Raw genomic sequence first — 15,324 nt, 5'->3', positions numbered from 1 at the left:
AAAAAAATTAAAATGTAAGCATTAAAGAAAAAAAATTATAGAGAGGTGGTAGTATACATAATATTGAAAATGAAAAGAAAAATATATTATTGAAAGAAAATGATGTTGATTAAATTTGGGATGAAATCAATAAAATAATTGAGACATCTTAATAACCTTTGTAGTTGGGTTTAATCAATAATTTGGTTTGGTAGCAAATTCAATATATAGGAGTTAGTGTTCACTAGCAACCATTTCTTTTGATAATATTAACAAAACTATCTTTGTGTTTGAAATGTTGATCAATAGAATGAGAAAAGATAAGCACATCATCAATAAAAACAATGAAAAAATTTGAATAAGGATTGAAAATATCATTCATAATATTTTAAAATTTAGAAGGAGTATTTTTAATATCAAAGGACATTGCATTGCATTCCATTCATATTGTCCAAAAGAATAAGTGACTGTTATTTTATAACTATCTAGTTCTTGTATTTGGGTTTTCCAATAACCAAATTTCATATTGAATTTGGAAAAGATTTTGGCTAAATGTAGTTGATTGAGAATATATTTTGTATTGGGAATTGGATACCTTATCCATTGAACACCTTAAGTTTTGTTAATTGCTTGCTTGCTAAATCTAAAGTTTAAGCAAGTGAATCATATCTAATTAAAGATGCTCTTAGCTTGTACACAACTGCCCAACACATCCATTTTGAATTTTAATCCCTCGATGCGACATATAGCTACTAAATACTCAATTTAAGAAATTAAAACAATTTTTTAATTGTTTCGTATTTGAAATGTAATGTTTATTTAAAGTAAATTTAGTTTTGATCTTCTGATTTAATTCCTCAAATTTAGAGTAATTTTGGTTGTAATCCTCCAACTTAAATTTTTTTAGTCCATAATGAATTTGAAGGACTAAAGAGAGAAGAACATACATACTTTTTTAGTCCTTAAGATAAAGTTGAGAAACAAAATTTCATAAATTTAAGAAATTAAAAGCAACAAATTTTAAATTGAGAGACTAACATCAAAATTATTTCAAATTTAAGGAACTAAAAATAAATTAAAAATATTCAAATCATCTTTCTCCTAAATTTTGGGGGAAAGCATAATTGAATAAAACTGTGAGCACATAATTTTTATATGAGAGATCTAACTGTGGATGTTAGTTAAGCAAAGTGCAAGAGAAGCTCTACTTTCCCACCCAACCTATTCTTCATGGTATCAAAGTTACAAACTTACCTTTATTGTTTCATCCCCTCAGTATACGAGGCATTTTCTTCATGTATATTTTCTTTTCACACCCATACTTCTTAAAATATAAAAAATATCCTTTATTTTATTGATGTTTTTTATTTTAGAAAAAAATTCTGATTATAAATCTCATAAGATATTATAAATTGAGAATATATTTTGAATTCTATAATCTATAATAATTTTTTTTTTTAAAAATCATTATGAAAATTCAGAAGGTATATTCAGATGGTAGAACTCAGAAAGTATTTTTAAATTTAAAAATATCTTTGAAGATTATAGAATTCATAATGTATTTTTTAAAGAAAAAATAATTTTTTCCCCTCACATATGGGAAGCTATGGAGGTCCTGTAAGAAACAACCATATATGATTATTGGTTTCTTAGGCTGTGAAGGACGATGACATGTATTTCTGCAGTTCAACCTTTTGTTTATTTTGAATCCCACGCAATTTTAAGTACAACACCAATGGGAAGCTGTCTCCTATGATATTTATAAAGTTTCTTGTCACATGTGAATAATTTGTTTACTTCTTTTCAAATTTTGCAAAATCCAATTCAAAATTAATAAAATATTATAAAAGCTAAACACAAAACTGAATACATTACAGAGATTAAAATAAAAACAAGAACCAAAATGTAAAAGAAAATTGTATAAAATCCATTTAGACCCAACAAACTTTTTACACTTATTATCTTAAAATAATCAAGTTGCTTAAAGCAATTAAAATGATGTAATACCATGAAGTGTACAACCAAAAATAAATTTTAAAAATTCACAGCCCAAAGACTTCCTTTTTTATTATTTCGCAGTGTTTAGCTTATTCTCATTTTTTATGTGCTCATTTCATGTGGACAAACGTAATGAGGTGTGAATCTTATGTAACTAGGAATTTGTTGAATGCTCATATTCAATCTCCCATCTAATTATACCTTTTATTTGCGTTACCACAAAAGAATACAAAATCAAAGTTGAATACCGCAGAAGGTAAAAAAAAAACTATTCACATTATATATAAACCAAATCTGGTCCCAAAGGGATTTACAGGAACTCATGTATGAGAATTGTAAGTCTACAATCATATAATTCACAGTGCTTCCAGAAATAGTTTGTCTATAAAACATAAACTATTCCTAGAAGTCCAATGTTAGTCGAAGCAGCAGTGCATATGCGTTTCCATTGGGAACAAACCTGCTGATTGAGGACAGAAATATCTCTTGTTCACAGCCAATATGTCCTCATGTTGGAATCATCGATGTCAACCTGTGTGTATCGTGAACTATTAGTAAAGCTAATATAGATAAAGGGTAGAGGAAGGATCGGATGGCTTAGCTCCTATATATTTCAGGAATGGTGACAAATCAATCAGCTTTAACATATACCTGTTCATCAAAACCTGCGGGAATCTCAAACTCGGTCCCAGAAGCATCAGCAAGATCCTCAAGAGTAGTATCCTGTAAATCATACCAATTGTCCAATGAGTTCCTATCATCTCAACACGACTTAACCATCTCAAAGGATACCTCTTGGTTGATTAGGGAAAGAAAAAGGAATACACCTGCCCATGCAGACTAAGAGCATGATTCTCCACTTGGATGGGCAAGTTGTCAGTAACTGATTCAGCAGTTCCGACGATAAACTGTAGATCATAAAATTAAATTGAAGGACAATATTCAAAAGCTGAAAAACTTTTAAGGTATATTCTTGAAATAATACCCCGAGTTCCAAAATCAAAATGTCATATAAGCTACAATAAACACACCAAAGGACTATGACATAAAAAAAATGTATCGTTATCCACACCAGACCTAAAACACAATTTTAGTAGGGACTAAACTAAAAGTTAATTAAGTTGTCAAATTTTGCATAATCTATTTAATGAAAGTAAATTGCATAATCTCATATAAGCAAATAGGACAAATTTCTTCATCATAGATTGAGCAAAATTGAGTTCCATTAAATTATATAGAAAATGTAAATAAATAAATTAAAGTGAACAGACAAATAGATAAAACCTGCTCATTTGTTTTCTCGGGTGACCGTCTGGAATCCATTTGCACAGGCTTTGTTTCATGAGGGCTTCCCTGATAAATTAAAAATAAAAATTACAAATCCACAGCCAAGGAAACAGTATTAGCATGAGGATCCATGTTTCGTCATGCAAACAGTACTCAAAAGTCAACTAATTGATAAATCAGCAAGCACAAATTTGAGAAAAAAAAAATCCCTGTATGGATCCTCAGAAAACAATATACTGATATTAAAAATATGAAGGGTTTTCATGCAGTTTTACAACCCTTTGTCAAAGTTTGGTAACAAGGAAGGAGACCACTAATGTCAAAAAGAGAGTTAAAGAAACAGTTATAGATAAACAAAATGAAGTTTTTATTAATTTGATAAAGAAAATTCCAACATAAATACCTCTTTGTCCTGCTTGGCACAAGAATGTTCTGCTTCTGCTTTTGAAGGCTTTATATCAGCTGAAGTATCCTTAGAATATAGACAATATTGTTAGATTTGAAATTCCAGCATCTTTTTGAGCAAAACTCATCTGAAAGTACAAATTTGAGACCACTAGGAGCAAAATTACAGAATAAATTATTTCTTCAGATTTTGAGCAAGTAGTCCTAACAAAAAAGAGTAGGGAATAGACACAAGCTATATATGCATAGCATTTATGTTGAATAATGTTGACTGCTGTCAAAATTTTCATGTTGTCATCTCCTAAAACCTCTAGTCATATTTAATCAACAATTATTTCTGAAAACAGTTGTATCAAAATAAGAATGTTTCTATATTTTACATATTATACAGCTGACCAACTAATAACAAATATTTACTTTAATGTGTATATAACTATGCATAAATAAAGTCTCCTCTAAACTTTGTCCTACCTAGCCATGAGCAACACATCCTTACTAAATACATATTTCCATTTGGATCATCTCATGCATGGCCACTTAATAGCTTTAATCATAGATTCTAAGTTTGTAATCATGAATAAACCCATTGTTCTAATCAAGATTCATCTAATTGGATTTATTTGGACCTTAAATGTTATTTCTATTAATTCTGTGTTTTGTAGTAGACTAATATTTCTTAGGATAGACGGTCTGAAGGAAGTTTCTACCTCTGCGAGAGAGCCGAATATGCGAAAGTTCAAATTGCTTCTCTGAATCAAAACAGAAAATGAAATATGAGGAGAAGAAGAATAAGAGAATAAAATCTATATTTCAGAAACAAAATTGAAAACAAATCATCTGCAAAAGATACAAAGAAACAAAATCCGAGAATTCAGGAAGGTTGGAAACTGAGAAAATGTGAATTTTTTTTTAACATAAACATATTTTCGAGATCCTTGGAACAGAAAAACCTATAAAAAGATACAAGCTTAAGGGAGAAATCATCAAGCTTCAGAGCTTGACAACAGCATTCGAAAAACAGAACATTAGAGTTTTCTTACTTTTTTATTTTCTTGCTATAATCCTTTTGTTTTGGCTATGTATGGAAGACTAAACTTCTTGAGGTTGATTCTCTTGTGATTTCACAATTCATTTTAAGTTTTCTGTTCAAGAAAGTTTTATTCTTAAATTCTTTGTATCAGATTGTGTTTTACCGTTGCTCTTGTTGAAATCTGGTTTCTATCAAAAGAATTGTCTTTCGAACCATTCTTGAGGATTCATTTCTTTTCTTTAATTGGAGTTTTTGGTTAATTCATTTAGTCTTAATCAATCTCTTGTTTGCTTAATTCAAGAGGTAGAAGATCGACACTTACAAGTAGAAGTTGGAACTAGTGAAATAATGAATACATCAATGAACGCTTGTTTTGTTGATAAGATTTTGTTGAATTTGATTGACACTTGTTTGATTTTGACATTGTGTGAGGTGAGGATTGAAAAAGTGAAAATCATAAAAAAAATCAATGATGAATTCATTGTCGAATAAACCTGAGAGTCAACCTACTTCCTTTTAATGTCTTATTATCTCTACTTTATTTTTCTGCACAACAATCTCAACCCCCTTTTATTTTATTGTTATTGTGGCTTGTAGATTGATTATAAACATTGTTTGACTGATTTCACTATGAGATTTGTTGAGGGTCGTGACCTTATCTATACTATCATCTCTTTGGTGTTAGATAGTCTAACACTGGTTAGACGGTCTAGCATTGGTTAGAAGATCTACAATGAATATCATTTTAATTTGACAGCAAAAACTACAATCTTGCTTTTAGACGGTCTAGCAAGTGCCCAATAGGATCCAGTTCCATCTTGCTTTTAACACAAAGAGGACTTGAGTGTTTTTAAAAGTGTGACATAGACAATGCCCTGGAGGAATTTGTCTATCCATTTTGTGGTAAAGCATTAAGACAATATATTTAAATATTGGTGATTTATAGTGGGAGAAAGTATGACAATAAGAAAAATAAAAAAATACCAGTTCATTTTGTTCAAAAGCAATCCTTCCTGCTTTGGTCAGATCTCTCAAAGTTCCCTTCAAATCAATAAGGCATGAAAATGAAGATCAGTACTTGGGTAGATGGAAACATGAAGTTGTTCAAGTTGATACGGTAATAAACTATCCTCTCATGGCCACAACAATCCAGACATGCAAAATAACCATCATTCTCAAAATTCCAGGACTACTATTAACAATGAGTTGATAACTGCAATAGATAAAATGGATGTTGAATATAGACAGAACATTGTTATTCTTCTTGCTGAAACAGAAAAACTATGCATCCTATAAATAAGTATTCTTCAGGTTGACACAGAAACCTTACTTTCAAATTATAATTCATAAATAGTTATCACTTGTCCGAGATGCCAAAAAGGTAGTATTGCTTTTGAATTTTCCTTTTATTTTATCCGACAATGATACAAAATATGACCTTAAAGAACCCATAAACTGATAATCACATTTGGAATGATTAACAAATCACTAGAGATGAAAGTCTAGGCATTAAGAGCAGACAAAAGGTTAAAAAGAAATCTTGTTAAAATATTGGTTTACTAACATTTGAGGTAATACCAGTTAACACAGTATTTAAGACATGGCCATCAGTTAGTCTAAAATAAAGTTACAAAAGGGAGACCGATATATCATATATGATTCTGGAAAGCAACACTTGCAACAATCAATGGCAAAAAATGAGTCCCAAGCTAAGCTAAAACATATATTAATTACCTTATTAGCCCACATAAGTCCACAGGCATTGCATAGTGATCTTGGACCTGCTGGTCCCCGACGCATGGCTGGAGTAGACTTCTCACTAATTCCACAATGTTGGCATCTACGTTCACTTAACAATGGCAGAGATGCAACACAACAAATAATCATATTAGAACTAATCAATGAATGATTAAGAATAAAAGTTATTGCATTCATCTCTTTTTAACAAAAGGTACAACTATGAAACTCACTTATATTCTGGGTCAGGAGTACCATTGCTTGAATCCCAATTTTCAGCATGAGATTTGTAATCCTCCTTCAGTGATGCAAATTGTCCATTCTTACGATGCATCCTATTAGATAACCAACCAAATATTGTCAATCCCAAGTAAATCGGACTAAATCATCTAAAAGACAAACAAAACAATCCCAAGAAAATCAGCCTAAACCAGAGAACAAAGCATTAAAGTATGTCAAAAGTAAAAATCTAATTCTTAGTCTGAAAGCTAATGCTTTTACAAGACAGAGACATCATAATAAAATGTCAATCACCAATGTACATAAATGGTTGCATATGCGCACAGGCATCGGTGTGAATGTTACCTGTGAAGCACATATATGAACCAGGTATTTACTCAATATCAGGTCAGCTCAAAATTTGTGTTTAACCAAAAAACCCTTTAACAAATAGAATAACTATAAATAAACTTCTAAGGTTATCAGAAGCTAATCTTATAAATTACATTATTGGTGGGATTTTATGAGTACAATGAAGTTTTGTATAATCACATTATTGGTTTTTAAACTTCACTTGAAATCTTTAGTTCATCTTGTTAATAAAAGGGATTCAAAATTAGTGGGCAACAATAATGTTAAGATCAAAGAAAAGAGAAAAGATGACGGTGAGAAACTCATTGACATCAAAATGAACTAAATTATATCACGTGTAAATCACCTGGGAAAGATAAGCTTCTAGAATAAGAGATGATAATACAATTTAAGTATTTTTCATCGTAGGGGAAAGTAATTCACTATAATAACGAAATATGTACTTTTCAACACTTTATAAATGTATGTACAGCAATTCAAAACATAAAATGAAGAAGTGTGAAACAAGAGAGTCAATAATTTTGGGGGAAAAAAAATATGGCTCTGCTTCCCAACTACCCTCACCTACCTCTGGGCTACCTCTTTACGGCATGAGTATCGGATTTTCTTTTCAAAACATCTCTCTTTTCGTTTTTCACGAAACCTAACGAGAGATGCAATTCTTCGGGAAAGCTTCGAACATCGGGAAGGATCATTGATTTCCTGTCATATAATAACAATTTTTAGAACACTTTAAACAGTTAGAGAAAAATATATAAAAGAGAAAAACAATTTCTGAAGACATACCCTAATGTCTTGACTGTTTTGCTGCAACAAAAAGTTTGAGGTGGGGACGGTATTGGGCATCTCCTGCCCTCCCAACAGTAATAATACAGCCTGCACCTGTATTTCAGGCAAAAAAAGACATTATCAAACTTTTTAAAATTGTCCAATCATTTTATAGAAGTGGAGCAAATATGCACAAGTAGAGCACTTTTATTATAATTAATCTAGAGTCACATCCAATCCAATGGAATAATCTAAGTGGTGACAAGTGATCACTTGTGGTCATCTCAAAAGTTTGAAACCCACATTGAAGTTGGAGCATAGATGCCAGTCAGATATCAGAAAATCATCAATTTTTCGTAATCAAACAATTAAAACCAATTAATGGGTCAATACAATGCAGAAAGGAGAAGCCAGAAACAACACTGTAATGAACATAAATGAACAAAGTGTGAAACAGGAAATTGAAAATACAGCTATCAGAGAACAGATGTCAAACAACCAGCATGACAACAATCAGGAACAGCTCAAAGTTAAAAATAACCAATTTGCATTTGAATGATTATGTCTGGAAGGGAAATAGCAGTAGATATAACTTTCTGTTATAGAAAGAGAGAGAAGAAATGAATGTGTTGAACCACTCCTCTTGAGATTCTTCTCTTGGCTTCTCTGATAATGTCTTCTATGTTATGCATGACAATATCGGAGCATTACCAATAATACAATTACAGAAATTTCATTACACGAAAACCTATTCCTTTCAGTTGTTTTTTTATACCCTTACAAACACGGAAACCTAGAAAAGCAAAAAAACTACAATCTACAAGCCCATAACTATATTGAGAAATCTCTCTACTTACCCTATGCAAAAACCTTAAACCATTTCAATAACCACTGCTTGGGCCACCTTCTGCAACAATTTTTGTTTTCTTTTAATTTTTCCCTCAAAGGATCCCTCAAACCAAATTCAAACACTTCAATCTGGACAGAGTGCCAACTCTCCACACTAATAGAGACAAGGTGTTGTTCTAATTAAATAAAAAAGCTGTGAGTGAATAGAAGGAACCTTTTGTGGAGTAACAGCAGGGAAAACATAGACCTCGCCCTCAAAGGAAATGGTAAGTTCACTGGTTCTGGTGTGCAAAACAGAAGAAGCATGGACAGGCGGACAAGTTGCAGCTTCTTCCCCTTCATCGGAACCATTGGCGTAACTGAGGACATCCACCTGCGGCTCTTCCCCGTTTTGGCATCGATTATTCACCATATCCATTCCTGGAGCATCACTTGCAGAAAATTTTGAAAACCCGTTTGAAATTTTAGGGAAGAAACCCTAAAAGGAGAGAAAGAAGAAGAAGAAGAGTGGGGTTGAGAGAGAATAGAGAGAAGGAAGAATTGGAAGGAAAGGGAGAGAGTGTGGAAAGGAAAAAAAAAAATTGAAAAATATTAGAAATGGAAATTATTGATTGAGTGATGTTTTGTATACCAAACACATCACAACCCAGACAAGCAAAGAGTCAAGAGCAGACTGCTGCTGAAACAAAAAAAACACACACACACACACACCAACTTCATAAATTTCATCATCCATTTTCAGATTCTGTGTGTTTATTTTCTGCTATTACATGGCTTTATGTTGTGTGGGCACATAACAATTTGAAGTTAGAGCAACCATCCAAACAATACTTCTTGGTCTCAGTATAATTTTTTTAAATAAAATTTTGAATTCATTTATGCATCTGATTTTTTTTTCATATTTCTACAAATTGTTAAAAAAAATTAGAGGTAACAAAATTAATTTAAACAATTAAGAAAAAATGTAAATTAGATGTGAAAAGAAAAAGTTAAAATTAGAAAACCAAATCTCATATAAGTTTGATTATAGGTAAAATTCTGACAAAACAAAATTAAGTCTTGGGATAGAATAAAGAAAAAAAATAGTTTTAAATATTTGTAGAAAAATTTAAAAAATAATTCATTTTTTAAATTTAGTAAAAACAGGTATACAATATTTTTTTAGAGCTTCTATATGTGGTATTAGAAAAATTAAATAAGTGATTCTTAGTAAGAGAAAATCTTTAATTTCATCTCTTAAAAAGAATAAGGATGCATCTGACATATTGTTAATCTTATTTTTTTTTTATTTTATCGTAAATTAACTGTTTAAATTAATGAGTGATAGAATCACTTAATTTTTCTTTTAAAAAATTTGCTAATTAATGGGTCACCCTTCAAACAAAACAAAGTGTTAGAAAACCTGAACAAAAAATATTCCAATTTACATTTTGATAGTGTGCATGTTTGTGCTCCTTATCATTTAGCTAAGTAGCTAGCGTAACCTTCCTTTTTCACTTAGTAAGTCCAGCAGTGAACATATTTTTTATCTCACTTCTATACATGTACACAAATATATTTTTTTATTATGGTTGATGATTATAGTAGATATACATGGATATACTTGATGAAAAGTAAGAGTGATACCAAAGATTTTTTGCAAAATTTCTTCATTCTTGTTAAGAACCAATACAATAAATGGAAAAGAATTTTGCTGGCAAGAGCTTTATGATTCACATGGTATCCCAAAATCTTTTGGTCTTATGCTATCATGCATTATGTACATTTAATTAATCGTTTACCTTCTCCTGTTATACAAAATAATTCTCCATATGAATTGTTGCATAATCGCATACCGATATCTCTTATATAAAGGTTTTCGTATGTCTTTGCTTTGCTTCCACCCTTGAACAGAACAGACGCAAGCTTGATACAAGAGCCCAAAAATGTATTTTTCTGGGCTATAAACAAAGAATTAAGGGCTATGTGGTCCTAGATATTCATACTAGGGAGATTTTTGTATCCAGGAATGTAGTGTTTTATGAAACATTATTTTGCAACTTGGAGGAAAAAGATGATAAGACAACCTTACAAGGAGATAATGAATGCATGGATCTTTTTGGGGACGTTCCAGTACAAGAAAAGCCTAAGGAACACACTAAAACGGAAGAATATGTTGAAGTGGAGGAACCAAGACGGTCCACTAGAGTAAAAAAAGCACCAACTTTTTTGCAAGATTACCACCATCAAATCATCGGAACTTCAAATGCTGGGAGTTCTGAAGAAAATAAAGTGGTACGATATCCCCTTCCCTCAGTCTTATCTTACAAAGGTCTTTATGAAAAACAACTGAAATATATCATGTCTATTTCTTCAGAAAACGAGCCAAAATGTTATGAATAAGCAAAACTCTTTCCTGAATGGATGAAGACTATGAAGGAAGAAATAAAAGCTCTTGGGACCAATAAAACATGGGAAGTCACAGATCTACCTCCAAACAAAGTTGTTATCGGTTGCAAGTGGGTGTACAAAATTAAACAGAGAGCAAATGGAGAGATAGAGAGATATAAAGTGAGGCTCGTGGCTAAAGGATACACTCAACATGAAGGAATAGATTACACGGAAACATATTCACCCGTGGCAAGGCTCACTACTGTTAGAGTCATCCTTGTTGTTGTTGCCGCTTTTGATTGGCACCTTTAGCAACTCGATGTAAACGACGCATTTCTGCATGGACATTTACAAGAAGAGGTCTACATGGAATTACCACCCATAATAAATACTGATAAGCCACATCAAGTTTGTCGCTTAACCAAATCTCTATATGGGCTGAAACAGGCAAGTAAACAATGGTATGACAAACTCAATACCTATCTCTACACCATCAATTTCAATCAATCCAAGGTTGATAACTCCCTTTTTGTAAAGAAAACAAAAACATCCTTTATAGCCCTTCTTGTATACGTAAATGACATTTTGATTACTAGAAATAACATAAATGAAATTAATGAGGTTAAGAGTTCGCTGAATTCTATTTTCAAAATAAAGGATCTCGGTCAACTGAAGTTTTTCTTAGGCTTAGAGATTGCTAGAACCAAAAGTGATATCCACATTTGTCAAAAGAAAGTATGCTCTCGAGATCTTGTCTGATGCAGGTATGCTGAGCGTCAAACCTGTTAGCACCCCTATGATCAAGAAGAATGAGAACCTTTTCATTCAGAATGCACCAATGCATGACAGAAATACATATCGTAGAGTCATTGGAAGACTGCTATACTTAGTTAATACCCGACCAGACATAAACTTTCCTGTATAGTTCCTTAGCCAATTTGTTGAAGCACCGACGAAACTGCACCATCAAGTTGTCCAAAGAATCCTCACATACATTAAAGGATTACTTGCACAAGGTATGTTCTATTCCAAAAATACTGATATTCAAATCAAAGCATTTTCTGACTCACACTAGGTTTCATGTGTTTTAACACGCCACTCTGCATCTTCCTTGGAGACTCATTAATTTCGTGGAAAACAAAGAAGCAGAATACTGTGTCAAGATCTTCGTCTGAAGCGAAATATAGAGCGCTCGCAACTATATGCTATGAAGTCCAATGGCTCACATTTTTACTTAAAGACCTGATATACCCATCAGCAAGACTGCAAGTCTCTACTATGACAGCCAATCCACTCGCCATATTGTCCAAAATCATAACTTCCACGAAAGAACCAAACATCTTGATATTGAATGTTATGTCGTAAGAGAAAAGATCCAGTAGGACCTCTTCCACTTGCTGCCCATCAGCATAAAGAATCAACCAGCTGATCTCCTTACAAAGACTCTTGATAAAGAAAAGTTTCATGATTTCATTTCCAAGCTTGGTGTTCGGTGTATCCATCCACCAACTTGAAGGGGTTTTTTTTTATATTTGAACCCTTTTGGGCCTTTGCTCTCTTTTGCTATACTAGGTCCATGGGTGTCCTACTCATATTTATATATATCTTCCTTGTTTAGATAGGCTGCATGTATAATGAATAACAGTAATAATCTTTTCCAAAGTTACTTTTTACATGTTCTCTCTCCTCTCATCTCTGATAGCATAGTCACCATACACCATACAGAAAACCAATACGGTCAAAGATGATTATAGCTCATTTTTTTTTATCTCCATGATGATATTTTAATTTTTCAGCAATTCCAAGTAGGTGTATACAATCATGCCCTAACACATCTAGGCAATTTAAGCAACAATACAATCCACCCATATACTTAAATACAAATATGAACAAATGTAATTTAATTAACTCCCTAAAGTAGTGTGCCCCCAAAAAGCAGCTTAAACCGAGGTGACAATGATTTCGATTCAAAGTATACAATCAACATCTCTTATTAATTTGATGAGTATCACATCTCTTTTCAAGTCTCGAGAAAAAAAGAGAATGAATTGAAATGTTAACTTACCTACATCAATATTGTAATTAATATATTTTGATGTATTCTTCTTCACATTCTTTTATTTTTATCAAGAAATATACTTTGTAATCAAAACAAATATCTTATCATACATATACTCTTAAATAGAATAAAAGAATTTTTTAGAGATAAATTTCTTATAAAATAAATAATGAGATTATTATAACCTATTTATAAACTTTACATTCTTTATCCACTAAAATTTACATCTTTAAAACACGGTCTTATAACGAAAAAGAATATATCACATGGTTTTTTTATTTTAAAAATGTCTATATTTTTTAACCATAGATATCTATATTTTTACCCATTTGTATTATATATAGTAATATAGTATACTTCTACATTTTATTCAATTAAAACTAGTTTTTATATGTTAGATTCACAATATAATATCTAATCCCACAAACTAAAAATAACATTTCATAAAATTAAAAAAAATAAAATCTTTCATTGGAGGATCAAAATAAATACTACTCCCAATTTGGGGAATAAAAAATTATTTAAGCAACTATATAATATACTATTCTACAATAGTAGGATATACATAATTGACTTATATATTTAATGTAAAAGTCAATAAATTTATACTCTTTACACTATTGAATGAAATTTTCATGTATCATATTATTTGCCTATTATTTATTCCTTGTGAAGGTATTCTAAGATAAGTGCGCTGAAAAACATCTCCTGGGGATATTTTCATTTTTTGGTGGAGGAAGATATTGTAACCATGAATGTTGAAGAAGAGGTTCAGCGGCTCAAGCAAGAAATCAAGAGGCTTGGCGAGGTCCAAGAAGATGGTTCTTACAAGGTCTATAACAAAATCTCATCTTTAAATCTTTTTTTATATTATTATGTTGCTATGAATCTACATTTATGGAATTTCAAGCTCTCAATTTCTTCATCACCTCTTCCTTATACACGCATAATAATATATGCTGTTGTTTACTTCATTCTTATAGATCTAGATCGTGAGTTTGTTAATGGGATCCTGGGTCTTTAACAAAATCGGATCTTAAATTTGTTCACAGGGATCTTAACTTTGTTAACAGGATCTCTCAAGAATTGGATTAAAAACTGAGGGTGAGATAGTTGAGTTCTGACCAACTTGCCTTTGATAAGTCAATTGAGTTTCGGTAACCTAGAAAGGTTCCTCTTTCCTTGGAAAAATTGTGATTCAAACCACCTCAGTGTTTTTTTGCATAGATTAGGATGAATGAAATGGGAAAGAACCATTCGATCCTTAGGAAAAAAAGGCCCTAGTAATTAATACCTGCTAATAATCAAATGAAACTTAAGCAACAACAATTGTTCTTCACTAGAAACAATTTTAGTTACCTATACCAAATACTCTTCAACCCCGAATGAGAGAAAAAAAGATATAAAACTAGAATATAAGTAATATGATAAAATGAGAAGAGAAATAAAACATGCTGGGGTGTTTAAAAAATACGGCTTCTTAATATATCATTACTATGTTGAAAATTACGAAGGTGAGATAGTATGTAGAACCCTTCTATACAAGGTTGATCTGCTCAGGGAAACAGAAGAATGCTCAACTTTTCAATGTGATTCATTGAAGTAACAAGTCAAAATTTGTGATCCAAGAGCATATGATCATCAGAATAAGTAAATTCTGGCTTTTATGTCCAAATTTTTGAAGGAGGCAGCACGTAAAATCGATTGCATTCATGGAAAATAAATGGTGAATTTACTTTCTGGTCAATGAGCATGAGTGCAATTTGTAATTATCATGTTTTAATCTTTAGGTGGAGAATTTTGCTTGTATGTTATACCCTTCTGAATAGCGCTCTCTTGATATTAACAAAAGCATCTTGTATTGTGAAGGTAACATTTGGAACACTATTTAACGATGATGAATGTGCAAATATATTTGAAGCACTTGTTGGAACACTAAGAGCAGCGAAAAAGAGAAAAGTATTGACATACGAAGGTGAGCTTCTGCTGCAAGGAGTCCATGATAACGTGGAAATCATTCTCAGTCCAGCCTCTGCTGCAGCAGAAACTTGAAACACCAACTTGTGTTTTATGATCCTTGTAATGCTATAATGCGTGCAATATATTTAAGCGTGTGGAGGAGACATCAGACATTATATCCTCGTATTACCATTTAGTCTGAGGTAAATGTTTAAAGCATATATCAAATGCTAAAACCAGGACTTGTGGATTGCAGTTTTTATGAAACGATGTTCTTCCTATTTTTGCACAT

At 31.7% G+C, this 15,324-nt stretch overlaps 2 protein-coding genes across 4 annotated transcripts; one reads left to right on the top strand and one right to left on the bottom strand.

Moving 5' to 3' along the window:
• Positions 1-2,234: 2,234 nt before the first annotated feature.
• On the bottom strand, positions 2,235-9,478 carry LOC137811896 (GATA transcription factor 19). Of its 3 annotated transcripts, none has more exons than XR_016518707.1 (12): positions 8,859-9,478; positions 7,814-7,909; positions 7,596-7,729; positions 6,670-6,771; positions 6,434-6,548; positions 5,684-5,740; positions 4,377-4,418; positions 3,668-3,726; positions 3,262-3,330; positions 2,805-2,885; positions 2,629-2,700; positions 2,235-2,509 (listed from the first exon to the last, which is right to left on the bottom strand). XR_016518707.1 is itself a non-coding variant. In XM_068613758.1 (12 exons), exons 1-12 carry the CDS (start codon positions 9,060-9,062, stop codon positions 2,468-2,470), a joined length of 1,083 nt encoding a protein of 360 aa, XP_068469859.1. In that variant the 5' UTR covers positions 9,063-9,473; the 3' UTR covers positions 2,235-2,467. The 3 variants fall into 3 exon arrangements, 2 of the variants coding, with proteins under 2 accessions (XP_068469859.1, XP_068469860.1); XM_068613758.1 differs by having other exon boundaries at positions 3,668-3,736; positions 8,859-9,473; XM_068613759.2 differs by lacking the exon at positions 4,377-4,418 and having other exon boundaries at positions 3,668-3,736; positions 8,859-9,473.
• A 4,255-nt stretch (positions 9,479-13,733) lies between these two features.
• LOC137811895 (costars family protein) lies at positions 13,734-15,321 on the top strand. The gene is made up of 2 exons (XM_068613757.2): positions 13,734-13,905; positions 14,943-15,321. Exons 1-2 carry the CDS (start codon positions 13,825-13,827, stop codon positions 15,123-15,125), a joined length of 264 nt encoding a protein of 87 aa, XP_068469858.1. The 5' UTR covers positions 13,734-13,824; the 3' UTR covers positions 15,126-15,321.
• The last annotated feature ends 3 nt before the right edge of the window (positions 15,322-15,324 follow it).

This window comes from Phaseolus vulgaris, chromosome 2, assembly GCF_051622355.1.
Source record: "Phaseolus vulgaris cultivar YP4 chromosome 2, ASM5162235v1, whole genome shotgun sequence".
NCBI classification, from domain to species: Eukaryota; Viridiplantae; Streptophyta; class Magnoliopsida; order Fabales; family Fabaceae; genus Phaseolus; species Phaseolus vulgaris.
Note: the sequence above shows the minus strand (reverse complement) of the source record. Positions and strands in the feature narration are given on the sequence as shown.

Bases quoted from the DNA above. Each gene is read 5' to 3' on its own strand.
- LOC137811896 (XM_068613758.1), bottom strand. From the start codon at position 9,062: ATGGATATGGTGAATAATCGATGCCAAAACGGGGAAGAGCCGCAGGTG. The intron at 2,701-2,804 runs GTGTATTCCTTT...TATGATTTACAG, and splicing joins CTCTTAGTCTGCATGGGCAG to GATACTACTCTTGAGGATCT. The intron at 2,510-2,628 runs GTATATGTTAAA...CGATACACACAG, and splicing joins CCGCAGGTTTTGATGAACAG to GTTGACATCGATGATTCCAA.
- LOC137811895 (XM_068613757.2), top strand. From the start codon at position 13,825: ATGAATGTTGAAGAAGAGGTTCAGCGGCTCAAGCAAGAAATCAAGAGG. The intron at 13,906-14,942 runs GTCTATAACAAA...TGTATTGTGAAG, and splicing joins AAGAAGATGGTTCTTACAAG to GTAACATTTGGAACACTATT.